We start from the raw sequence: 25,744 nt of genomic DNA on the forward strand, positions 1-25,744 counted from the left end.
TCTATATGATACTGTTTTGCTATACACATTCATTTTTTAGATTTCACGTATAACTGATGTAATACACAATTTGTCTTTCTCTGACTTACTTCACTTAGTATGATATTCTCTAGGTCCATCCACATTGCTGCAAATGGCATTATTTCATTCTTTTTTATGGCTGTATTCCATTGTGTGTATGTACATATATATACATCTTCTTAAGCCAATCTTCTGATGATGGGCACTTGGATTGTTTCCATGTCTTGGCTATTGTAAATAGTGCTGCAATGAACATTGGGATGCATGTATCTTTTTGAATTAGTGTTCTCATTTTCTCCAGATATATATCCAGGAGTGGGATTGTTGGATCATACGGTAGTTCTATTTTTAGTTTTTTGAGGAACCTCCATACTGTCTCCATAGTGGCTGTATCAATTTACATTCCCACCAACAGTGTAGCAGGGCTCCCTTTCCCCTGCACCCTCTCCAGCATTTGTTATTTGTAGACTTTTTGATGATAGCCATTCTGACCAGTGTGAGGTGATTTTTTTTTCTTTTTTTTTTCTTTCTTTAATAATTAGCGACATCAAGCATCTTTTCATGTGCCTGTTAGTCATCTGTTACGTCTTCTTTGGAAAAATGTCTATTCAGGTTTTCTGCCCATTTTCTGACTGGCTTTTTTTTTTTTTTTAACCTTGAACTGTATGAGCTGACTTTGGATATTAACCCCTTGTCAGTCAGGTCATTTGCAAATATTTTCTCCCAGTCAGTAGGTCGTCTTTTCATTTTGCAAATGGTTTCCTTTGCTGTGCAAAAACTTTGAAGTTTAATTAAGGCCAATTTGTTTATTTTTGCTTTTATATCTTTGGCCTTGAGAGATAGATCTGAAGAAATATTGCTACGATTTATGTCAAAGAATGTATTGCCTACATTCTCTTCTAGGAGTTCTATGGTTTTGGGTCTTCCATTTAGGTCTTTAATCCATTTGGGGTTTATTTTTGTAGATGGCATGAGGGAAGAAATGTTCTCATCTCACTGTTTTACATGTAGATGTCCAGCTTTCCCTGCAGCACTTATTGAAGTGACTGTCTTTTCTCCATTATACATTCTTGCCCCTATGTCATAGATTGATTGACCATAGGTATGTGGGTGCCTCTTATTTTTTCAAGTGGGAGAATGAAATAGGAAACTCTAACTGACGTGTCCTCTGAAGGAAGAGAGTTGGGTGGGTGCCTGGCAGTAAGTTTCATCTTTCTTTTTCTTGAGGGGTCTCCTGGCTTGGTGGCAGGATGAAGGTCAAAAGCAAGATATCTGGAAGACCTCAGAAGGCATTGAGTAGAGGTAGGTAGAGGCACCCCCAACTAGGTAGAGAACAGCATCAGCCCCTCCCTCCTATGCGTCACCCACATACTTCTTTTAAGCCCAGCACTATTGGGTGGATTTGAGCACTGAACCATCTGGTGGCCATTCCATCTGTAGGCTTTTTGAGGACAGTGACCATATCTTATTAGCTTCTGATTCCCCATTCCCTAGAAGTCTGTGGCTTCTGCTTTCAAATCAAACATTTGAAAGCTTTCTAGGTGTGTTTACAGCAAACACTATACCAAAAATAGTCTAGAATAATTACTGTATTTCCCCATCGTTGTCTATTTAATAAACTCTTTGTAGAATAAACTACACCGTTTGCTCCCCAGACAAAGAGATGCACATGTCCCTGGGTGTGTGTGTGTGTGTGTGTACAGTGTGTGTGTGCGGAGCACCTCCAGTCCCCTTGGTTATCAATCAGTAATGACTTTCAACCTGCCTTGAACACACCACCTCCTTCCCCAGCCCCTCTCTAAAGAGCCACCTGTGGTTAAATGAGGTTTGTGGGTGTGGCACCACCTCCAGCCCCGCCTTTCTATGGGGAGCAGCTTCTCCTCCAATGGTCCTGATGGGTCTGGCGATTCTAGACCCTTCTCTACCACCGCTCATGCACAGGGCCAGCCAAAGGACTCTATTCTCAAGGGCCACAGTGACTGTTCAGAGAAGGGCATGTGGACCAAGGCAGAGCCCTTCCGTGGGATTTTTCGATGCAGAACTGGACAGACAGGCAGGCTTTGCCCTTAACAGTGCACATCAAAACTAAAGTCAGGGTCCCTCCAGGATTTCAATAAATTCCTCTTACATGACAAAATAAATTCTCTTCTGCTAAAGCTACTGTGAGTAGGTTTCCATGTCTTTCTTCTGAAAGAATCCTATTTTTTAAAAAATATATTTTCCAAATTTTCTTTAATAAAGACAGACGTTTCTGTTTTAAGTGAAAAATAAAGTTCTGAATCCCAGAACCACACTTTAACATGGACATGGATCTGGGAAAGGCTAGGAAAATGAATGAAATCCCTCGTATAGGCAGCTCCCCTTTCCCCACTGGCCTCAGGACTGATTCTCTGGCTCTCCCTGCCTGCCTGCCCTCCCCTGCCCCCTGTGAAGAAGCTGCTAGTTCCTGTTTCACTCCCACTAGAAAATCAAGGTCTGTTTTCATTTGAACAACATTCTAAAGAATCGGTGAAGTTTTCCCACCTCGAGCAATAAAAAGCAGCCCAGGGTCCTTGGAGTTCACACCTAAGAAGAAATGGAAACTGAAAAGCTGTGATTTAGGAACATAAGAATGAACATAAGAGTGAAGATATACAATTAGTGATGTCCACTTGATATTTAGATTTAAACTATAAAGCAAGTTAAACACAGTCACCATTTTGGACATATATTTTATTGTTCAGAAATTTCCACCAGAGCTTATCATGAAGTACCTTTGTCAGGAGATGCCTACAAGAATCCAGAATGGAAAACAGGGACAGGCAGGCCTGTCAGCTCTTCCTGCAAATCCACAAACATGGGGACAACCAGTCCGGCCTCAAGGTGCAAGGTGATGGACCAACAAGGTATAGCCCAGCATCCCCACAGGCAGATCTAGATAAACAGCAGAAAACTTCACAGGTGTGGATTTAAAGTGCGACCTCAAACGACAAACGACTTACTCTGGTGGTGCCCAAACAAAACATCAGAATCTGCAGAAAATCAAATCTATCATGATCAGCGTTCCTACCTGAATGAAGTTAACCTCCTAAACCAGCTGATCTTATTAAGCTTTTACTCATTTATTTTAAAATCAAACCAAGTGTATATGACATCATTTTTAAAAAATCATGTAAACATTGCAAAGTTTTTAGGGGTTATTTATAATCTGAAGATATTTATAAAAAAACTACTGGACTTGTTAAAACTACAAATACTAACCCTACCCCACCCCCCATGAAAAAAGCAATTGTTACAAAAATATAAAAAATATACTAGCTTCTACTATTTAACCTTTCCACCGAAATCTCACAACTCTGGGACACATCCTGGCTTTTATACCATCAACAAGCACAAGTGCAATTTTCTCAAATTTTTAAGGAAGAAAAAGTCCCAAAACATTCCCTTTGTTACTTGAGATTGTGGCTACTTTCTTCATAGGGACTGTAATGCTAGTGGGTAAGGACAGTTTGAAGTTTCCTATTGCATCCCCTGCATGGACCCGGCATGGGAATTATAGCACAGGAGGCTGCTTTCAAAGCTCACTCCTTTAGCCCTTCCAGATTTCTCTCCAGTCCCTTCAATTCCACTTTGGGACTTGCTGGATCCCCAGACTCTTGAGCTGGCCTTGGCTTCCCTAACCGCCCACTAGGGAAGGCCCACAGTAGGAGAAGAGGGCGTAAGCCTGATGCCACCCGTAGTGCCCACTTTCTGGGAGCACAGGTTGGGCCCTGCACCCAGGTTTGCTCATACCAGGGAAACTGCGCACTTGGTGGATGATCCCCCAACTCCCACCCACCCAGAGAGATGACTGATGCTACAGGACAGTCTGCAGAGTCTGGGAGGGGAGCCAGAAGCAGATGTGGAGGCAAAACACTTTGCATATAAGGTAAAATACTTCTATAAACTTTGAATCGGATCACATGTACACAGCAGCCATGTTACCAGGCACTTTGACCGATTAAGAGCTAGGAAATGGACCAAAGTCCGCTTGAAACAACTCAACAAACACTATGGGAAGGGGGTGTGGTTTAACTGTCTTCATGTCCTTAAGGATACCCCTCCCTCACTAGGACATTTTCAGTGTTTCTTTGCCCTACTATCACCTAAAGGCTCACTCAAGCCCTTGGGTGAGACTGCTTGTTTGTTGGGTAACAGTGGGATGGATCCACACACAACCAGGTAGAAACCCTCTACGTGACTGGGATATTGCTGGGCTGAACCCTGTGCCCCTGGAGTCCAGGGAGACCCCTGGACAGGCGTCCCAGCCTAAGCGTGCCCAAGAGAACCCTTCACCCAAAGCCCTCGTGTGTGCAGAGTCCTCACTACCTGCTATGTGCTCCCACGTGGAGGCCCGGTTCAAATCGGAGCCTGGCTCACGGCCACTCCTCCCCTACAGGACCCTCTGACCTTGGCCATAGCCCCCAGTGCCCGCCACCACCTAGTCTGGCATGCGGTCCAGCCCCATGCACTGCTGCCCTTACCATTCTTGTCTGAGAGCAGGCTGCCTGCCTCCAGGTCAGAAGGGCGGGCCCTCTCTGAGCCTCCAGTGGACTCTAGGCTCTCCTGTTTGAAGGACTAGGTTTTCACTCCGCTAAGGGTTTTATTTCACAGATCATGGTGGTGAGTTTGGGATTTCCATCCCTCATCATGGTTAAGTTATACATTTCCCGACACCTTGTTTCTCCAGATCTGAAACAGCTCACCCAACACACCCTGGTTGTTTCAACCCCAAAAGACTTTTCCAAAAGCAACAACAACAGATTCAGAGAACACCATCACATACGCTGAGCAAGTCCCCTCTACTTTGGTTGCATCAGAAAACAGGGCTTCTGAGACAACCCCAATTCACATTTGCTCAGAAGAGAGGTGCTCCCAACATCAAGGCACAAAGAAAGAAGTCTCCTGGGGCAAAATGACGATGAAAGCGACCAGTGGCCTTCGTAAGGCCTGAGGCGGAGTCGCTGGGGGGGCGAATCCAGTCTGGGCTGGGTGGGCATCAGGAGGAAGGCTGAGGGCCAGGTCTCCCTCTGGGGCTGAGGAGTCCTCACGCGTACTTCTCCAGGAACTTTATGTGAAAGTCCTTCACCTTCTGTAGAACCGTCTTTAGCTTCTCCACTGGAGGAAGAATGGTCATTCTGTCAGGAAAGAGAACAGCGTCAGTCGGAGACGGGTGGCTCTGAAAAAGGGGAGAGAAGTGAACCTGGCAGGTCACTCCTCCACCTGCAGCTGCAGAGACCAGGAGGTCTGGGAAAGTTGCATGGGGAGGGACAGGCCTGTCTTGTCCACTGCGATGGCTCCAGGCCCTGGACAGCACCTGGCACTTGTTGAACCACTTTCTCCCACCATTCACATATTTTTTTACCCAACTCGTATATATGAACAAAAGCAATAAACTGGTGGCAGCATCTCAGCTCACTAACACATCCACCCATAATCACAAAAGGTCTGCCCAACACTCTGACAGGTGCATAGAACTTTCTCGAGCACATGACTCTTGGTATTTCCTATGGCTACAGAGTGAGACTCCACTCCTGCTAGACAGGCCTTTTCCATCTCCACCATCAGTCTCACAGTGAGAACCTCCAGTCGTAACTTTCCTCCACAGGAATTCCCACATTGCCATGGTAACTAACTCCTCCCTCCAATACTGTCAGCCTGCTTCCCAGCCTTAAGGGCAGCCCTCGAGAAGTAACCACTTCTTGAATGAGCCGTGAATTGCCAAGGTGAACCCAACAAGGGTGGAAAGGCCATCCACACCACCCACACATGTCTGTCCGCCTAGGGGGGGGCCCTACCCACAACCTTCACTGCCTCAAGACTTAGTCTCAGGTGCTAAGCCCATGACATTTGTTTTTTTAGCATCTGCTGCAGGAAACATCTGAGAGTGCCGTGCATGGAGAGGGTGCTGTTTGGAACAGAGCTGGCCTCAGTGGAAGACCTGGCTGAGCTGCTCCGGCTTGCCCAGCAGAGTCACATGCCTGTGAAAGGAGGCACAGCAATTCCACCATGTCTCAGAGGCAACATCTCAGCAGGCTTTTGGTGCAGTGGACAAGCTATTGAGCTTCTGGATGCTGTATGATACCATCACGGAGTTGAAAAGGGACAGGGGAAGGAAAAGAAAACACAGCACAGGAACACTGCAGATGGCATGTGACAGATGGGGGCAGTGGAGGGGAGACAGAGCAGTCAAGGAGATGACCCTGGCGTCGCCCACAGTCTTCCTTAGTCCCTGGCGCAGGGTCTCAGCTATCTCTGCAGCAGGACAGAATGGGAGTGGGATGGGGGGACAGGGGCTCCATACATCCCAGTCTCCATAGGTGCCTTGATGTTAAGAAGCCCAAGTTTCGGGGCTTCCCTGGTGGCGCAGTGGTTGAGAGTCCGCCTGCCAATGCCGGACACACGGGTTCGAGCCCTGGTCTGGGAAGATCCCACATGCCACGGAGCAGTTGGCCCCGTGAGCCACAATTGCTGAGCCTGCGCGTCTGGAGCCTGTGCTCCGCAACAAGAGAGGCCGCGATGGTGAGAGGCCCGCGCACCACGATGAGGAGTGGCCCCCACTTGCCACAACTAGAGAAAGCCCTCGCACAGAAACGAAGGCCCAACACAGCCATAGAAAAAAAAAAAAAAAAAAAGAAGCCCAAGTTTCCCAAAACAAACCTAGGACCAGCCCGCTGATGCAGAGGAAGTGGTACCTGAAGTGGTAGGTGCCTTCCCTCTGCCCAAAGCCGCTGCCGGGCACGACACAGATGCCTGTCTCCTCCAGGAGCTTCATGCAGTAGAACATGTCGGGGGCCATCTTATGGGCCTGCGGGAGTGGGTCAGAACGTAGGATTCATTCCTGGTTTCGCACTGTACAAACATTACAACCTCAAAGCCAAATACACTTGAGATGGCAGGTTCTTTCCCATGGCAGGGCCCTTCTGCCTTCCCTTCCTGCGAGAACCAAGGCAGGATGCTGGGTGCTGTAGGCAGCTGGGGCCGGGAACAAAGAACCCAAAGGCAACTCTGGGACAGTCATCGGCTGCGGGGCTTCTGCTCTCCAGTGGGGAGTGCCAGCCTGTTGCCTGTGTACACCACCCCCACGGAGCAGCTCCACAAGCATTGGCCGTGTCCTCTTATACACCAAGCCAGGGCCCTGAGGTCTCTGCCCAGGGGGCCTTAAGGAACAAGCCTCTCAGGGGCCCTACTGTTGGTGCTTCTCACACTTCGGTTTGCACAACCAGGCCACCTGTTAAATAGGTTCTCAAGCTCCAACACCAGAAATTCTGATTCAATCGGCCGAGGGGTGGGGCCAGATTTTGAATGTTTAACAAGGTATTGAGGAGGTAAGGGGGTGTGAGGACACTTTCAGAGATACAGCTCTGGCCCTTGATCCTCAAACCAGGGTCTGTGGCACCACCTGAAAACTTACTAGAAACGCAGAATCTTGGGCCCCTCCAAAGATTTCTTGAACCAGTATCGGCATTTTTAACAGGACCCCAGGTGATCCATGTACACACTCAAGTTTGAGAAGCGCTGCTCTAGGGTACTGTGGCCAGGTGGAAGAGATTGCTCTTGATGCTTCCCCAGCATCTGTTCAGTTTTAAATGCATCACATCACATGTGGGCACCTCCCTTCAGCGCACCGCTCACCTGGGGCCGGCCTCACACCTGCCGCATCAATGCAGCATGCTGCAGGGCTGGGTCTCTGAGAGCCTGTCATCTTTACACACTAAGTACCATCTGACCAACGGATACACAAAGTTCAGAGCCTCTAGGGCCAACACTTTAGCTCCCCATGGCAAGAAGCAGTCCCATGTGAACCCAGTGAGAGAGCCAGCCCTGACCTGGCACCCCTGACCTGAGCTGCCTCCATGGCTTTGGCAGGGATGAAGATTCGAGGAAAGGCGTACATGGCCCCCTGCAAGGGGTTGCAGTGAATTCCTGGGACTTGGTTAAACAGGTCTTCTGTCAGCTTAGCTTTTCTGGCCAGATTACCCAAGACGGACTCTTTCTCCTGATGAGACAGAGAAAGCACAGGAGTTAGCATCTCTGGACATCATGGCTCCAGACCCTGGAAACTATCCCTTCAAACTGGGGCGTCGGGGCAGATTGGTGATGGTGAGCTTGCGTATCCATAAGCACAGCAAATGGGGGAGGTGGGCAAAACACATGTCCCTCTGCAGGAACTTCTTCCACAGACGCTCAGCTCATGAGGCTGCCATGTGCCCTGGGGCAGAAGCACACGGGCCACAAGTAGGTCCTAGGTAGCCTGTGTCATGGGTTCTACTCTTGTACCAGGATGTCATTCCTGAAAATGAGAAAAACCAGTCCCTGCCCATTGGTCTGAATGAACTTGGGCCTGGATGGGACACCCTAGAACATGCTTCTAGGAGACAGCCCCACCAACTTCATTTTGGGGAGTCACCCTTCCCCCAATCCATGTGGTGTGTTTGGGGCACGTGATCCAGGCAAAGCACATGAGTGACAGGCTCAGAGCTGGACATGTCTCCAAAGCTGGAGCAAGCAGCCCAGCACTTCCGCAAGTACTACTGGAATGTGTGGGTGAAGAGCTGTGGCCTGCGGATGAACGGATCCGCAAAACGTAGCATGTACACACAGTGCAATGTCACTCAGCCTTAAACAGGAGGCACAGTCCGACACACGCCACAACAGGGATAAAGCCTGAAGACATCATGCTAATTGAAATAAAGTCACAAGAAGACAAATGCTGTATATGAGGTACCTAGAGTAGTCATATTCACAGAGAGTAGAATAGAGGTTACATGGGGCTGGGAGGGAGGGGGAAATGAGGAGTTGTTGTTGAATGGGTACAGAGCTTCAGTTTGGGACGATGAAAAGTTTCTGGAGATGGATGGTGGTAATGGTTGCACAACAATTTGAGTGTACTTTATGCATTAAACTGTTCAGTTAAAAATGATCAAAATGGTAAATTGCATGTTCTGTGTATCTTACCACAATTTTTGAAAAAGGTTGTGAATCTAGAACAGCTGGGAACTGACCTCTTGGTTATATGACCAATAAATTCCATTTTTGTTTAAACTACTTACAGTTGGGTTTTTGTCACTTGCAGTTAAAAAGGTTTGACTGCATCACTTCAAGCTGCAAGGACAGCCTGCAGCTGTGTCTTAAGCCACAGGCAGGCCCGTGGCCTAGAATCAATGCCATGCTCATCCATTTCCCCCTTTTAGTTTAGTAACAGAATCATTCCCCTCCCAGTCCCACCCAGGGTGTTCTCAGGACACAAGGCCATTCTCTCTGGGCGCCTGCCCATCTGTGGTGCTCACAGGCGAGAAAGAGGAAGGGGTGCATCCCCCCCACACACACATGCAACAGTCCTCCCACTTCAAGTACAGCCCAGCTGCATCCTGAGACTTAACCTCATTGGGGTGAGTCAGGTGCCACGTGGAACCACGAGCACCCCCGGGAGGCCATCTAGACAGAGGCTGGCCATTGAGACAATACATGGTGAACACTGGCTGCAGCAGTGATGCACACAGGCCATGGGACGAGCGGACTCACCCTGCTGAACTGCTCGAAGGATTCCTCTCCTGGCACCGGGGGGTTCACAACGATGTCCATGGCAGCCTGCCCAGACACTGGCGGGCACAGACGCACTGAGAGCAGCTTTACCAGCTGGCCCTTGATCTCAGGGTGCAGATTGATCACCTCCATGTAGCCTCCTCTGTAGCCACACCTAAAAAGTTGAAGACGGAGAGAGGACCCACCAGTTACAGAGAGACCTCTACTACGTGCATCCAGCCGGCCAGAATCTTCTGTAAACATCACCATGCCCAACACTGAGTTTCCAGGTGTGGCCGAGTTTCTTGCCAGTGGAAAGTGAATGGGAGTGATATGTGTAAATTCCACATCACTTCCTTAAAAGCATGCTCTCTCCTTCCTCTCTCCCTTTCCCCACTTCCTGAGAAATGCACACGCCAGAGCAGCAGCCTCAGTGCCACATGTTGAGAAGACAGAGCCAGCCCACCAGCCCATCTCTGAATGACCTCATAGGGCAGAGCCAGTCCTGGACTCCCCCTGCCTTCGGGCTGTTATCACAGAGACACACTTCCATCTTGTTTGAGCCACTGTATTTTGGGCCCTTTTGGTTAGAGCAGCTTAGCCTGACTCTTAACTTATACGCTAGCCCTGCTCCAAAGGGGCATGTGATTCAGGCTGGGCACCCCCTGCACAGGTTTGAGGGGTGGGCATGTGAGCAGTAGCCTGAGGACTTGGCTAGAACTTTCTGATGCCTGAAAACAAAGCCAACCCAAAGGAGAGCAAAGCAGGGAATTCCCTGGCAGTCCAGTGGTTAGGACTTGGCACTTTCACCGCCGAGGGCCAGGGTTCAATTCCTGGTAGGGGAACTAAGGCCCCACAAGCCACGCAGTGCGGCCAAAAAAAAAAAAAAAAAAAAAAGGAAAGCAGAGCTGAGAAAGAAAACAAAACAAGGCCAGAAAGCAGAAACAGAGATCTGGTGACACTTTTAAGCCTCCTGATTCAACTTTACTCCTTGACTTTTAAAATTTTATTTATTTTTTATTTTTTTGGGCTGCGTTGGGTGTTTGTTGCTGTGTGCGGGCTTTCTCTAGCTGCGGTGAGCAGGGGCTACTCTTCGTTGTGGTGCGCGAGCTTCTCATTGCGGCGGCTTCTCTTGTTGTGGAGCACGGGCTCTAGGCGCGTGGGCTTCGGTAGTTGTGGCATGTGGGCTCTAGAGCGCGGGCTCCAGTAGTTGTGGCGCGTGGGCTTAGTTGCTCTGCAGCATGCGGGATCTTCCCAGACCAGGGCTCAAACCCGTGTCACCTACATTGGCAGGCGGATTCTTAACCACTGCACCACCAGGGAAGTCCACTCCTTGACTTTTTACTGATACAGATTAAAAAAATTTTTTTTAAGATTATTTATTTATTTATTTATTTTACTTTATTTTTGACTCCATCAGGTCTTAGTTGCGGCACGTGGGATATTCGTTGAGGCGTGTGGGATCTTTGGTTGCGGCGCGTGGGCTTCTCTCTAGTTGTGGCGTGTGGGTTTTCTCTCTAGTTGTGGTGCGTGGGCTCTGTAGTTTGTGGTACGTGGGCTCTAGTTGAGGCGCACAAACTCAGTAGTTGTGGCGCGTGGGCTTAGTTGCCCCATGGCTTGTGGGATCTTAGTTCCCTGGCTAGGAATCAAACCCACGTCCCCTGCATTGTAAGGCGGATTCTTTATTTTACTTTATTTTTTTAATTTTATTTTTGGCTGTGTTGGGTCTTCATTGCTGCACACGGGCTTTCTTTAGTTGCGGTGAGGGGGCGCTACTCTTCACTGCGGTGCGCGGGCTTCTCATTGTGGTGGCTTCTCTTGTTGTGGAGCACGGGCTCTAGGTGTGCGGGCTTCAGTATTGTGGCTCGAGGGCTCTAGAGCACAGGCTCAGCAGTCGTGGCGCACGGGCTTAGTTGCTCCGCGGCATGTGGGATCTTCCCCGACCAGGGAATCGAACCCGCGTCCCCTGCACTGGCATGTGGATTCTTAACCACTGTGCCACCAGGGAAGTCCCTGTAAGGCAGATTCTTTACCACTGGATCACCAGGGAAGTGCCCTGATATGGATTTTTTAAAAAGCCTCTTTGATGTAGGCCAGTTCAAGTTGAGTTTCTGTTACGTATTTCCAAAAGGATCCTGACTGATATACAGTCAAATCTCATGAAAATAAGCTGAGATCATACAAACAAAAACAAACCCAAAAACCTTTTAGAATGAAATCAGCTCCATCAGCCACACTTTCTGGACTGTGATTGATAACATTCAGACTAATAAGCACAGAAACGCAGGCACCAGCTCCTGCCTTCCTCTGCATGTGTACCACACCCACACAACCTCAGAGCACCTGATACGAGGAGACACTCGATAAAACACTTTTGGGATCAGGCTGCAGAATGAACTGGCAGAGACAGATCCCCATGTGACCCCTCAACTTGCTTTTCCAAAGTGGGAAGATAAATTCTGGCATCTCGGAAATGTTTCCTGTAACAAAGTTGAAAGAAGAAACTTTCTGCTTTATCCTCTGCTGATGAGCAGAATATCAAACTGGGCAAATCAGTCTGATCCTAGGTAATCAGGATCTGAGGGCAACAGGATACCACCTCAGGTTACCAACATCCAAGGTATTACCATTAAAACAGTCATCAGTAACGCAGATGGAAAGATGGGTAGGAATGTGACAAACACACTTGAGTTTGAAAAATGAGTTAATGGAGAACATATTTGTTTAGGAAAAGAGCGACACAACACATGAAAGTCTAGCAAGAAGGCAGCATCACTCCTGGGGTAGACCAGAAAGACCAGCAGAAATCAACCCCTGCCCACATCAAATAGAGCCAAGAACAGTTGGGTGACCATCCCAAGGGGACAGCTCCCTTGACCTGGCCAAAATATTTCTTGAAGCTTCACAGTTACACTGGCCTCCAGACCCCCTCCTGACACCTGGCATAAAGCAGAACTCCCACAACGCTGGGGAATCAATGTCCTTAGCTGTAAATGCACTGGCCTTTCCATCTCAGTCTAGTTTGTAGGTTCCTCCTCTCCTCCCCTAACTGCTGAGCAGGGAGGGCCTGGGCCCAGTCCTTGGACCTCTTCTCTATTGATACTCACCCCTGGTGAGACATCCAGGCTCAGAGATCTGTCTAACAACTCATACATTGACATCTCACAAACTTTAATCTCCAGCTGGATATCAGTCCTGAGCTGCAGACTCACACATCCATCTCCATCTGGACATCCAATAGGCATCTGCAAATTCTACACATCCAAAACCAACTTCTAATTTTACCCCAAAACCTGCTTCACACACAGCAATCCTCATCTATTGATGGCAACTCTATCCTTCCTGCTGGTTGAACAAAAAACTTGGGAATCATCCTAGACTTCTCTCTCTCACACCCACCTTTTCCATCAAGCAACACCTGTCAACTCCACCTTCAAACGTATCCAAGATCAAACATCTTCTCCCCACCTCCACCCTGGCCCACGATGTCTCCCCTGGACCATAACAGCCTTCTGCTTCGAATGCCCACTTCTATCCCTACCCTTATCACACAGCAACCAGAGAATCTGGTAAAACATAAGTCAGGAGAAGTCACACCTCTGTGTAAACCCTCCTCCAAGGGTTCCCATCTCACTCTGAGTAAAAGTAAAAAATAACCTAAGTAGCCCAGGTGATCTGGCCTCCTATGACTTTTTTTGGTCGCAACTTCTGCCACTTTCTCTCTCACTCCTTTCTAGTCTCCTTGCCACTCCTCAAACAGCTGCTCCTTCCTCCTCAGGGCCTTTGCACGTGCTGTTCCCTTTGTCTGGAATGCTCTTTCCTCAGACATCTGTGTAGCTCCCCACACCCCCTCCCTTGAGTCTTAACTCAAAAGCCAACTCCTCAGTGACCAGACCCCACCTCTCGGCATTCCCATCTTTTCTCTAATTCTTTCTGCCCACTTGACGTGTGATATTCGTTTGTCTATTGCCTCTCTCTCCTCACTAAAGCATAACTCTGTGAGGGCAGGTATGGCTGTGGTTTGCTCACTGCTGTAACCTCAGTGCCGAGATCAGTTCTGGACTCATAGCAGGTGCTCAATAAATATTAGCTGAATGAATGAATACAGGATTGAAGCTGACTCTGGCCCCAGAGGTCACACAGTGCTAAGGCAGGGTGCATACAGAGCTCCTGCACACAGAGCTTGGCCTACTGGCCTGACAGCATTTGTCCACTCAACCTGCCTTCCCTGGCCCTCAGAGTTCAGTCAATGTCAGAGCAACAGCGACATGGCTGGCAGAAAACACTAGCGCTGGAAGCTGCTGTGAGGTCTGTTTTCATTTTCATCACAGCCTTATTTTACACGAGCCCTTGCACAAGGTCTGTCCTCACACCACCGTGCTCCCTTTGGGGAGGTGTGGTCTGTCTCCTCCTGCTTCTTAGATCAGCAGAGACGGTGGATAAGGGCAGCTGTCTCTGTCCAGCAGACTGAGGTGGGGTAGGGCAGAGAAGCACAGGGACCAAGCAGGCCCAGGGGCAGCGGGAGGGAGGTGGGGGCCCACATACTCGCCCATGTAGCCCTTGGAGGTGGAGTGGAAGGAGGCGAGCTCCACGTTGCTGGAGTACTCGGGCCCCATCTCGGAAAGCACCTTCTTAAAGGAGTGAAATCTGCAGTCTGGAGAGTACACGTTGTCCTGGTACACCTGCAGGAGGGGACGGGATGGAGACAGTCATCGCAAGTCCCCCCAGAAGCCTGAGCCAAACAGGCAGCGTCTGAGGGAGGGCACAGGTGCTCCAGGCCAAACTGCAGCCAGGCAGCCTGCCATGAAGCCCAGCCTCGGACACCACTGCCAAGCCAGACGTGCCTGAGGGAACCTTACAGAACAAGCAAGGAGGGAAGGCCTCGGGATGGATGCCCACTGGATTCTCCAACATTAGCCTCACCCAGTCTCCAGAACTCCTTTCTGCCTCATGTGCCAGTGACGACATCAAGTACCCCACCTGCCCAAGCAGGTTTCTTCCCAAAGTGTGATGCTCACTTCTGTGAATAAGATGAGTGGTGAAAGCAGTTCATGTACCTGTCCTGACTTCTACACCTGAAGTGCTAACTGTGTACCCTCCGCACTTCACGGCACTCACCCAGCTCTCTGTCCACCACTGCTGTCAGCGCCCACACTGGACCGAGCAGCCCCCACACTGGACCGAGCAGCGCCCACACTGGACCGAGCAGCCCCCACACTGGACCGAGCAGCGCCCACACTGGACCGAGCAGCCCCCACACTGGACCGAGCAGCGCCCACACTGGACAGAGCAGCCCCCACACTGGACCGAGCAGCCCCCACACTGGACCGAGCAGCCCCCACACTGGACAGAGCAGCACCCACACTGGACCCAGCAGCACCCACACTGGACAGAGCAGCGCCCACACCGGACCGAGCAGCCCCCACACCGGACCGAGCAGCCCCCACACCGGACCGAGCAGCGCCCACACTGGACAGAGCAGCCCCCACACCGGACCGAGCAGCCCCCACACTGGACCGAGCAGCCCCCACACTGGACCGAGCAGCCCCCACACTGGACCGAGCAGCGCCCACACTGGACCGAGCAGCCCCCACACTGGACCGAGCAGCGCCCACACTGGACAGAGCAGCCCCCACACTGGACCTAGCAGCACCCACACTGGACCGAGCAGCCCCCACACTGGACCGAGCAGCGCCCACACTGGACCGAGCAGCGCCCACACTGGACCGAGCAGCCCCCACACTGGACAGAGCAGCACCCACACTGGACTGAGCAGCCCCCACACTGGACCGAGCAGCCCCCACACTGGACCGAGCAGTGCCCACACTGGACCGAGCAGCCCCCACACTGGACCTAGCAGCACCGACACTGGACCGAGCAGCCCCCACACTGGACCGAGCAGCACCCACACTGGACTGAGCAGCACCCACACTAGACCGAGCAGCGCCCACACTGGACCAAGCAGCACCCACAATGGGCTGAGCAGCGCCCACACTGGACCGAGCAGCCCCCACACTGGACTAAACAGTGGCCACCCTGGAGCGAGCAGCACCCACACTGGACCGAGCCGTCCCCACACTGGACCGAGCCGCCCCCACACTGGACCGAGCCGTCCCCACACTGGACCGAGCCGCCCCCACACTGGACAGAGCAGCCTGCACACTGGAGTGAGCAGCGCCTCCCTGTCCCCGCACAGTCTAGCGCGCCGCAGGCAAGCGTCCCATCTGCCCTTGGAGATGAGCTTCCCATACCCAGTTTGGACATCAGGGAAACTGAGGCTCTCTGGAGCGCTGTGGGTCAGCAGGAGGGTCAGGCCAGCTGCACCTTCAACAAGCCAGGCAGAGCTTCCTCCTCCCCCTCCTCCTCCCCCAACCCTCCCTTCCCAGACCCCAAGGGAAGAGGTTTGTAAACCAGGTCACTCTGCTGTCCATTCTCTCCTATAGAAATGAAGATTTTAGGTCCATCTGCTATTAATCACGGCAACAATTTGGTGGGTAAGCTCTGTGTGTGGGGCGGGGCGGTGGGGGTGCTGAGAAGCAAAGAAATGAACCTTGTGTGTTAGAAGCTACAACTAACTAGAAATCATGCAGCAATGAAGAAATGAAAACAGGATATGATGGGTCTTTCATTTCTTTCCTTGCAGGAAAAGAATGGGCATGCCTTGTCTCCAGAACTGGGGTTCAAGAAGCAGCAGCTGTGGGGGGTTAATTAAGACTCTCCTCCTCACAGGACACAGCATTAGGCCCACCTAGCACCCACTCTCCCTGCTTGAGAAAGAGGCCCTCAATTTGCCTCAGGGAACACCCCCCACCCACTCTCTTTCTGCAGGTTTGGGGGCACAGGGCAGAGACACTGCCCCGTGCCCAGGCCTGGTCAGTTTGCATATTGCAACCACAGAGCCACAGTAATTGGCTCAGCAATGGGTGTTTGACCCAAGCTGCACCAGTGAGGCTTAATTCTGAGACTTTTGCTGGAACCACCAGGAAGGAATGCTCTCTTTCTAGACTGGGAAGATAGCAGGCCCGTGTGTGAGGCCAAGGCAGCAGGATGGAATGAGAGGAGGTGGAAGATATGGTTTGAGTCCCTGGATCCAGCCCCACTCCTGAGACCCTACCACCTTTTTACTTTTCAAGTCTAAAGTAGTTTGGGTTAGATTTCTGAAACTTATAACCAACATTCCAAACCAATGTTGGGATGATTTTTGGTCACAGTCTCACAGGGTGTAACACTGAACATCCTCAACCTTGTTAGAATCTCTCTTCCAACACCTAGAAAGTCCTCTCTGGCTATAGAACAACCAGGCCTGGCTCCCTCTCCCAGAAAAGAAAGCACACCCTCACCTCTGAGAGCCAAGGCTGCTCTTACCTCATCAGCCAGGAGAAAGAGCTTCTCCTCCCAGGCAAAGTGAATCACGTCTTCTATGCACTTTCTGCTCTGCACCTGACCTAAAAAGTCCCCAAACAAAAGCAGAAGGTAGGTTGTAATGCTGTTTAAATTGTCCCCAGGTAAGAACCCCAACCAGAATCACTCAGGTATCTGTGTTCCCCGGGACCCTGTGGGACCACCCTCCCTAGCTGCTGTGACTCGGGGGGTTCAGTCAACCTCCAGGGAGCCCCGACGGTCAGCCCCGTCCCTCTGACTCACTTAAGCTGGGTATGTGGAGGAAGCAGTGTTTCACACCCAACCTTCTTGTTATTCTTATTGGAGGTGTGTGTGTGTGGAGGGGGGTATATTTGTATTAATCTGTGCTGGAGGGCAAGAAGGCATGACAGTATCATCAAGAGCAGGAAAGTTAAACTGAAGGAGTTTAATCATTCAGCCTCACGCTCCTCCTCACCCCACAGCGGCAACACCAGGAGAACTGCACTGGCTACACCTTCTCCCCACACAAGCTCTGTGAGGCCGGGACAAGATCTGTGGGCTCAGTGCTGACTCTCAAAGCCAGCACTCAGCAGGGCCCCAGTAAATACTGTGGAATAAGCTCTAAATGAGATGAGCCTGCCTGCCAGCTCTGGCTTCTCCCATCAGCAGCTACACGGGAGCTGCGCCCTCTGAGGATGCTTCCGGGTACCCGCAGTGTCCCTGCCAGGGTCTCCCTTCAGGGCTTGACTCAACATTTCATCCATCTTAGAGAAATGAGTGCCAGCCAGCAGCAAAATATTCACCCATCAGTTCACAGGAAATACTGTGGGTTTAGGTGGGGAAAGGAACAAATGCAACAAGGTAGAAATGAACCTTTTCCCAGTATTTCCTGAGGCCCATTGTAAGTGTGGCACTGGGTTGTCTGACGTGCTCACATAGCCTCTGGGAAAGCACTAGTCAGGCATGCTGACTTCTCACAAAAGGCTGTTTCTTTACTATACATAAATGTGCATCTATGGATGTTACATATATGTATATATTTGTGTATGTGCACATGTGTTATTTATATATGCATCTATATCTTGATGCAAACCAGTATGTAGAGGATGTTACCTTCTTGTTAAAAATAACTATATTCTTGTCCATGTAAGAATAACAAGAATGGGGCTTCCCTGGTGGCGCAGTGGTTGAGAGTCCGCCTGCCGATGCAGGGGACACGGGTTCGTGCCCCGGTCTGGGAAGATCCCACATGCCCCGGAGCGGCTGGGCCCGTGAGCCATGGCCGCTGAGCCTGCGCATCCGGAGCACACGGGAGAGGCCCGCATACCGCAAAAAAAAAAAAAAAAAAAAAAGAATAACAAGAATAAGTCTTAAAAAAATATATATAGATGTATCTTATAGGAGCATGGTATGATTCAGCCAGGATTTCAGACTTAAACTGTTTAAGCAATGAACCAATTCCTTTACTAAGGGACCAACCTGTCTCCTGCCAAGAAAGGGTCAACTGGGCTTCCTATGAAGCAAGCTCATGGCTCTGGGAATTAGGAAGGGTAGGAGCTCTGGATGCTACAAGGAACCAGCTGCTGTTCCCACAGACAGACGGGAGCTGCCTATCCAGGGGGCTGAGCCTGCCTACAAACACTGCTGGTCTTCTCTCCCAGGGCTGCCATCCCACAAAGTGTATCCTGTTAGAATGCAACCAAAGGTTTAAGCACCAGGAGCATCAAACCATGTGTACATAATGCCAGGGGGAGTGCTAAGAGAACTGAGCAAGGGCCAGGCCTCTGGAAGTCTGCAGCTCAGGAGAGGAAAGGAGACCTGCTGTGCGCAAATAATCCCCATGATATGAGCGATGCAAACTGTAGGACGAGGACAGAGCTTACTTCTCTCCAGTCTTCGCCTGGGACGAAGGAGTCACTCAGAGCATGCCTGCTGAGCCAATGGATGGACAAACACACATGGTGGTACAGGAGGAGTCACATAGGCTCTAGAGGGGCAGGGCACAGCTGTGCCCAGCAGGGGGAGACACGAGCCCACTGCACAAAAGAGGTGGCTCTGCTGTAGGCCTCAAAGCTGGGGAGGGGTCTACGTGCCCCTTGCCAGAGGCCAGGCCAAAGGAATTTCCCACAAACTAATGGGGATACCTGTTGCTTGCACCAGCCCTGCATCCTGCCCTTTTCTCAGCTGTTCTAGGGGGAACTCCCTCTCTTTAAACTCCAGCAAGGGACATGGGATACAGACCCAGCCAATCAGCCTCAGTGATTTAACTAGGTCAGGCACGGGCAGGTTGGCCAACGTGGGCCAATGAGAGTCTGGCCTGCGGCTTTGGCTGAAACTATGGGCAAGGCTCTCTGTGGAGGACGCTTAGGTGCTGGGCAATGACTGGAACTGCTGAAGGCCACTCCCAGGACAGATGCTTCCTAAGAAGGATTCCAACCCTGCCCAGAGAAGAGCTGGGAAATGGCCTGGGGTTCCTATGACAATGACGCTGATTCAAGTGTGCTGCTTTACCCTGGACTTCACAGATCCACTCCCTTCAAGTCTTAAGATGAGTTTCTGTCTTGAATCCCAAAGAGCCCTGTTAGTTACTTATATCCCAGTCCATTTTGATACCTTTTAGCCAAAGTGGTCACAGTGTGTGGTTCAGGCAAGATACATGGTTATCATAGGTAGGTTTCTATTTTCCATCCCCCATCTTCCAATAGCTGATTTTCACCCATTAAGACCCCAGAGAGGGAATTCCCTGGAGGTCTAATGGTTAGGACTCAGTGATTTCACTCTCAGGGCCCGGGTTCAATCCCTGGTCGGAGAGCTAAGATCCCACAAGCTGTGCAGCATGGCCAAAAAAACCCCCCAAAACTGCTTATATTAACATATACTCACATGACTCCCCCAACCTTTGACCCCAAACAGGAAAGTCTCTAGTGCAGTTATTTCTCCCAAGACAGCCAGGTGAAGATTTATGTAAGCACCTGGCCAAGAAGTCACCAACCCTATGATATAAACTAGGTATACAGACTATTTCCTAAGATGTAGGGCCTACTACTCCAAGTTTGGGACCAGTAGCATCAGCATCACCTGGGGGCTTGTTAGAAATGCAAATTGTCAAGCCCCACTCCAGTCTAATTACATCAGAATACCTAGAAGTGGGGTCCAGCAGTCTGTTTTTTTCTTAACAAGCTCAAGTTTTAGAACAATCATCCTAGGGCAGTGTTTCTCATCCTCAGCTGCATAGAATATTGATGCCTGGGCCCCATCTCCAGAGATTCTGAGGTGCAGCCTGGCCTTTGACATTTTTAAAAGCTCCCTTTGTGATTCTAATGTGCAACAGGATTGAGAACCCAGCTCTGTCATTTTCCTACTGAACCATGGTTAGACCCTTCATCCCTTCCCCCAAGAAGCTGGTGTAAATAAACCAGGGTGGAGGGCAGCTGCACCCATTTTCTGCGCTCAGGAATTCAAGTGGCGCTTTCAGCTGACTGAAGCATCATTTGATGTTCCCAAGAAGCAGATTCCACAATCAACTCCACCACGCTTTGGCCCTGACCCAGTTTATCTCAACAAAGGAGGAGAGAGGAGCCCTTGTTCTCAGCATCCGAATAGCATCGGGGGCACATGAAGCCAGCAGCCTGGAAAGATCAAAACAGGCAGAACTGTGCGTTTTTTTTAAAAGAAAAATACACAAAATTAGGAGTGATTTTCAACTTCTGGAATCAGGTTTTTTTGGTTTGTTCGCTTTTGTTTTTAATATGGCATTTCCTTTTCAGGCCTCAAAGTACCCAGTAACGCTGTGTCAAAGAAAAACAACGCACACACCAGCAATCTGAAAACTGGTTCAGAAAAACAAGTAGGAGTGAGGGTAAAATGAGGCCTATGATTAATGGTGATGGTTGTGGGTGAACTCAAAAAGAAGATTCTTTGCAAATGCAAGAACAGGAGAAAAACTGGTCTTAATACAGCCCTGCCCAGGAAAATGCCTGCATTTGCTCACCTCCTAAGGTGGCCTGCGGCAAATTTTATGGCTTTATGTTAGCAAATCTGAAGTTGGATTGGGAACCTGGGAGCAAAGAGGACTTCATTATTTCTTAGATCTTTGGTGTCCAGACATCCAGTACTCCAGCCACCCTGCCCCTGCTCCCCAAGAAACTGGCAAGGGAGTAAAGCACAGACCTGTGGGGTTCCCGGGGTTGATGATGCACAGCACCTTGGGGTCACAGTGCTCTTTGGCTTCCCGCACGGCCCGCCGGAGCTCATTCACGTTCAGGGCCCAGCAGTTGTCCTCATCCAGGTAATAGTTCACCTGGATGGCATCGAGTTCAGAGATGACCGCCGAGTAGAGGGGGTACTGCGGGATGGGTATCATCACACCCGTCCGTGACTTGCCACCCCCGGAGACCAGGATCTTCAGGATTGTCTGCAACCAAGAAGTCACATCTTGCAAGGCCACTGCCACTTCCCACCCGCGGGGGCTGACCAGCAGCAGGCAAGCTGGAAGGCCCCAACCCCGCCTTTCACCAGCCACCCCACTGCCTGCCTCCAGTGCAGTCCCACGGGAGTGGCTGAACTTCCCTGAGTCTCACTTTCCTCATCTGTAAAATGAGGTCTGCTGTGAGAAATAAGCAAAATGTTTTAAAGTTCTCAGTACAGTGCATGGTATGTAGTTTAACACGCAATACTTGTTAGTATTTTTTAAAAAGGTCTTTTAAAGCAGTAGCCCACAAACTGGCCCTCAGAATTATTCTGACCTCACCCCTGAAACTCATTCTGTATGTCTGGGGTGGAGCCCAGGAATCTGTCTGGTCGGTAGCTATCAGTGCCCAAGGCTGGAGAGACCCCTGAACAAGGGATTGTTGAAATGGGATAAAATACCCAGTTATGGCCACTAGGTGGCGCTTCAACCCGGCTGTTTCCAAAGCTGAGTGCGCCCTAGGTTCATAGGGTTCCTGAGAAACCAGGCCTGGGGAGTCCTGTGGGGCACTGGTGGAGGTGGCAATAATTCACTGGATTAATAAGCCCAAACCCTTCTGGGCGAGTCCCCACCTTACACACAGACTTAGTTCCTTTCTCAGGTTCAGCTCCTTGCTGCAGGAATGCCACTGGATTAAAAACTGCAATGACTTGATTCTTTCACTAAATCTTGAGGACCCCTCCCCCCACCCTCCTCTGGAACCTCTACCTATACCTGGGCTTCTCTGAGAATAGAGACGGGCTTTGGCAGAACACAGTGGAAGATGCCATGGTTGGGAGCCTGAGTCCAGCACTAGAATCTCAAATGCCACAAGAGGCTGACTTAGAGCAGGCAGACCACCTAAGGTCTCTGGGCCTCAGTTTCCTCCCGGGCTCCAGGAGGAGTTTAATGCATTTGAAAGGCTTTAGAAAAGGACTAAAGCATTTAACAAACAACAAAAACAGGAGCCTTGGAAGTCAAGAGACACAGACAAAGAACTCCATTAAAGGAAGGGTCAGACAGGACAGGCTCCCTGAGCAGGGAGAACAAAGTGAGTGGATGGCACCCAGCACTGACTGGGCACGGGGGCAGGGTGCTGGACGGGAAGGGAGGGTGCAGGCTCCTCAGGCCCTGGGTTCAGCCCCTTCTGCTATGGAACACTTGATACCAGCCCCTCGTCACCTCTTCCACGGCTGATCCCCAGCCCAAGCCACCTCTGCTCTTGCCTCCTCAACACGCCCTTACATCTATTATGCCCCCTCCTGCCACACTTAAAGCTTAAGAACCTAAATCTAATTATGTCCCTCCGCCTACTTCAAATCCTTCAGTGGCTCCCAGGCTCTTAGGACAAGAAGGCCCCACCTGCCTCCCAGCCCACTGCTGGTAACTGGCCCTCACCATGTGTGCTCGTCCCCCTGACACTCTGTTTCCAGACACACAGCCTCCTTCCAGCTCAAGGCCTCTGCATATGCTGACCTTCTGCTCGGAACCTTTCTCCCCTGCCTTCCTGAGTTCACAGGTACGCAGCTTCCAGATCTCTATCTGTTCAGCCTTCCTTGGAGAAACCTTCCTGCCCTCCCCAGCACCCCCAGGTCAGAGTCCCTGCTGCTCCCTCCTGTAACACTTTGTCCTCTTCCAGAAGAGAAACTGAAAGCTTAAGATTTGACATGTATTTATGTGCTATTAATGCCAGTCTTATCCAGCACTGATGTGTAAGCAGAGGCCAAACGTGCTTGTCTCCCCAGCACCTGGCACAGTGCCTCGCAGAGCAGATACACCATATGTGCTGAGTGAGAGAAAGGCTGATGTCGCCAGGAAGACGGGCACCCTCGAGTGACCCCTGACTCCTCCCAGCTGGACCTGCTGGTGCCACTCTGGAGGGAAACTGAGGCTGCAGGGGTACCCAGGTTCATGAAGACTGAACAAGGTAAGGACAGCAGGCTACCAGGGTGGGGCAGACAGCAGCGACCAGAGGGAGGCCAACCTCTCCTCCCAGGCTGTCCCCCTGCTAACAGGCTCACACACTCGGCCCTAACATGCAAGGCTGTTCTTCACGTGGTGGACAACAACAAGCTACCCTCACACGTACGGAAATGCCGTCACTGGCTCCAGTGGTCAGGTAAATGTTATCCGGGTCTGCAGGTACACCACCATCTCTCCTGGTGATATAGGCAGCCACATCTTCACGGATGCAGTTGACGCCCTGGCTAGCGCTGTAAGATCCTGTTAAGACAGCAAGCAAGACAGTGACTAGAGGCAGGATGTCTGGCTCCACAGCGTCTGTGATATCCATATAATTAACTGGGAGTGTGAAGGAGGGGGAGGTCAGGGAGGTCTCAGTGTGGCCCTATTCTCACCACTCTAGGCTCTGGAACTGTGGCAAGCTGCTTAACTACCTAGCTGGGCTTCATCCACCCATCCTGTCATCCGTCCATCTACCCACGTATCTGCCCACTCACCCAACCATCTGCCCATCTGCTATCCATCCATCCATTCATCCATCCATCCATTCACCTGCCCACCCAACTGCCCTTCTGTTCATCTATCCACCCACCCACTCATCCATTCATCCACCCAGTATTTGCTGAGAACCTACTTACACATCAAGCATTATTCCAGGCCCTGGCTTCTAACCAGTTAAATGGTGCCCATACCTGCTTTACCCACCCTACTGGGATTTACACATTCTATGACAGTATGTACCATTATAGCTGAGACTGCTATGCTTTCATCAGTTGCCTACACGTGGTTCCACAAAACTTGAGAGAATGGTCACCCCAAAATGGCACCACCTGCCAGCCCAGGAATCCAGAACCCTGATCAGCACTAACCACAGGTCCCCTGGGGCTGTGAGGCATGACCCACCTACCCCCACCCCATGCCAACAGCATGCTCTGGCTGCCAATTAGGATCAAAATCCAAACCACCATTTACATGAAGTTCAAAAACAGTGGCGACCACTTTGGGCTTGTGGGTATTGACTGCAAAAGGCACAAAGGAGCCTTTTGTGATGCTGGGAATGGTCAATGTCGTGATCTGGGCAGGGGTTACACATAGGTGCTGTACATTAATATTTGTGCTTTTTACTGTTTGCATAAAAACGTTTTCAAAATGTCAAGCCACTACTTATGTTTTTAAAAAGAAACTGAAAATTTCTTTCTTCCAGTAGAAGAAGGTATCTGCACATGCACAAAATCTCTCTGGAAGGAGACTCAAACTGGTGAGGTGAATTCTCTGGGGAAGTGAACCAGGAGGCTTGGGGTCAGAGATGGGAGGCAGTTCTTTCACTCTATATCTTTTTATACCACTTGAATTTTATACCACATTTAAAGAAAACCAGCTCATTCCTTCTAAGACTACTGCAACAGCACCACCAGGAGGCAGGATGGAGCTCTGGAAAGTGGCCGGCTCTTCTCTGGGTCTCAGTGCACAGCATCCAAGGCCCAGCACCCAGGAGGCGCTCGGTTTCAGGGTCTGTGCAGCACTGGGCTGGCCTTTCCCCTCTGACCAGTTGTAAGTGGGCGAGGGGGAGGGGGGAAGGAGGCTGGACCACTTCTCTAAGGATCAAGTGGCAAACATTAACACGTACCAAACCTGGGTGGTGAGTACAGAGTCTTGTCACATTATTTGGGGTATCGAGTGCATCTGAAATATTTTGTAAATAAAGAAGTGGGGAGGTACAGGTGCCGGTGTTAGAGAATCCTTCTTCTACTGGATGTCTTATTTGATATTTCTTGAGCTCCCATGCTCAGAAAGTTTCCTGTGCTCCCTATTTCCCTCTGCCTTCTCTCGGTGCCCTCCCCTCCACTCCATGGGGCCTGGCCATTTCCACACCAGCTAAGGTCCGCTCCTCTTCTTCCTGCCTTTAGTTCACCTGCTTCCCTGAATTCCCAGACCTTCCCCCACGGGCAAGCTCCCTGCTCCTGCCAGCCACAGACTTCCACCTTCTGTTATGCTCTGAACCACAGTGATCCTTCACAGCTCAGACCTAGTCTCTCTCTAGGAAGCCTGAGATAGGGCCACCCCAGCCTTTCTCCCAGTCTGTGATTTCTCCAGTTATCTTATTTTATACAGATGAGCCCCTGCCTCCTCATGTTGACTTGAGGGCAGGGACCATCACCAATTTCTTCTGTTCATCTCTGTGGAGCACCTACCCCTGTGTAGGACTCTGGCCTGGGACCCATGGCAACCTGCCTCCAACTGCCCACAAACTGGCACCATCTGCCAAACCCCCAGTGCCATCGCACCCAGACCCTTTCACTTGATCACACTCAGTTGTTAAACCTCAAGGCCTTTGCACACACCATTTCCTCTGTCTGGTGTGCATTAGCAGACTCCTTTAGTCATCTTCCACATGAATTTGAATGCCAG

The 25,744-nt window shown here is 50.5% G+C and overlaps 1 protein-coding gene across 2 annotated transcripts in view; it reads right to left on the reverse strand.

Annotated features, from left to right (window-relative positions):
- Positions 1–2,718: 2,718 nt before the first annotated feature.
- GPT2 (glutamic--pyruvic transaminase 2) overlaps positions 2,719–25,744 on the reverse strand; it is a 35,217-nt gene continuing 12,191 nt past the window's right edge. For both annotated transcript variants that reach the window (XM_082607425.1, XM_082607426.1), the window contains exons 5-12: positions 23,463–23,596; positions 21,097–21,340; positions 16,930–17,009; positions 14,110–14,246; positions 9,565–9,739; positions 7,883–8,038; positions 6,735–6,847; positions 2,719–5,177 (exon numbers count right to left, since the gene is read on the reverse strand). In XM_082607425.1, coding sequence (XP_082463551.1) covers positions 5,087–5,177; positions 6,735–6,847; positions 7,883–8,038; positions 9,565–9,739; positions 14,110–14,246; positions 16,930–17,009; positions 21,097–21,340; positions 23,463–23,596 — 1,130 coding nt within the window. In that variant the 3' untranslated portion in view covers positions 2,719–5,086. The remainder of the gene's footprint in view (positions 5,178–6,734; positions 6,848–7,882; positions 8,039–9,564; positions 9,740–14,109; positions 14,247–16,929; positions 17,010–21,096; positions 21,341–23,462; positions 23,597–25,744) is intronic.

This window comes from Mesoplodon mirus (assembly GCF_964341445.2).
Source record: "Mesoplodon mirus genome assembly, chromosome: 19".
Taxonomy (NCBI): domain Eukaryota; kingdom Metazoa; phylum Chordata; class Mammalia; order Artiodactyla; family Ziphiidae; genus Mesoplodon; species Mesoplodon mirus.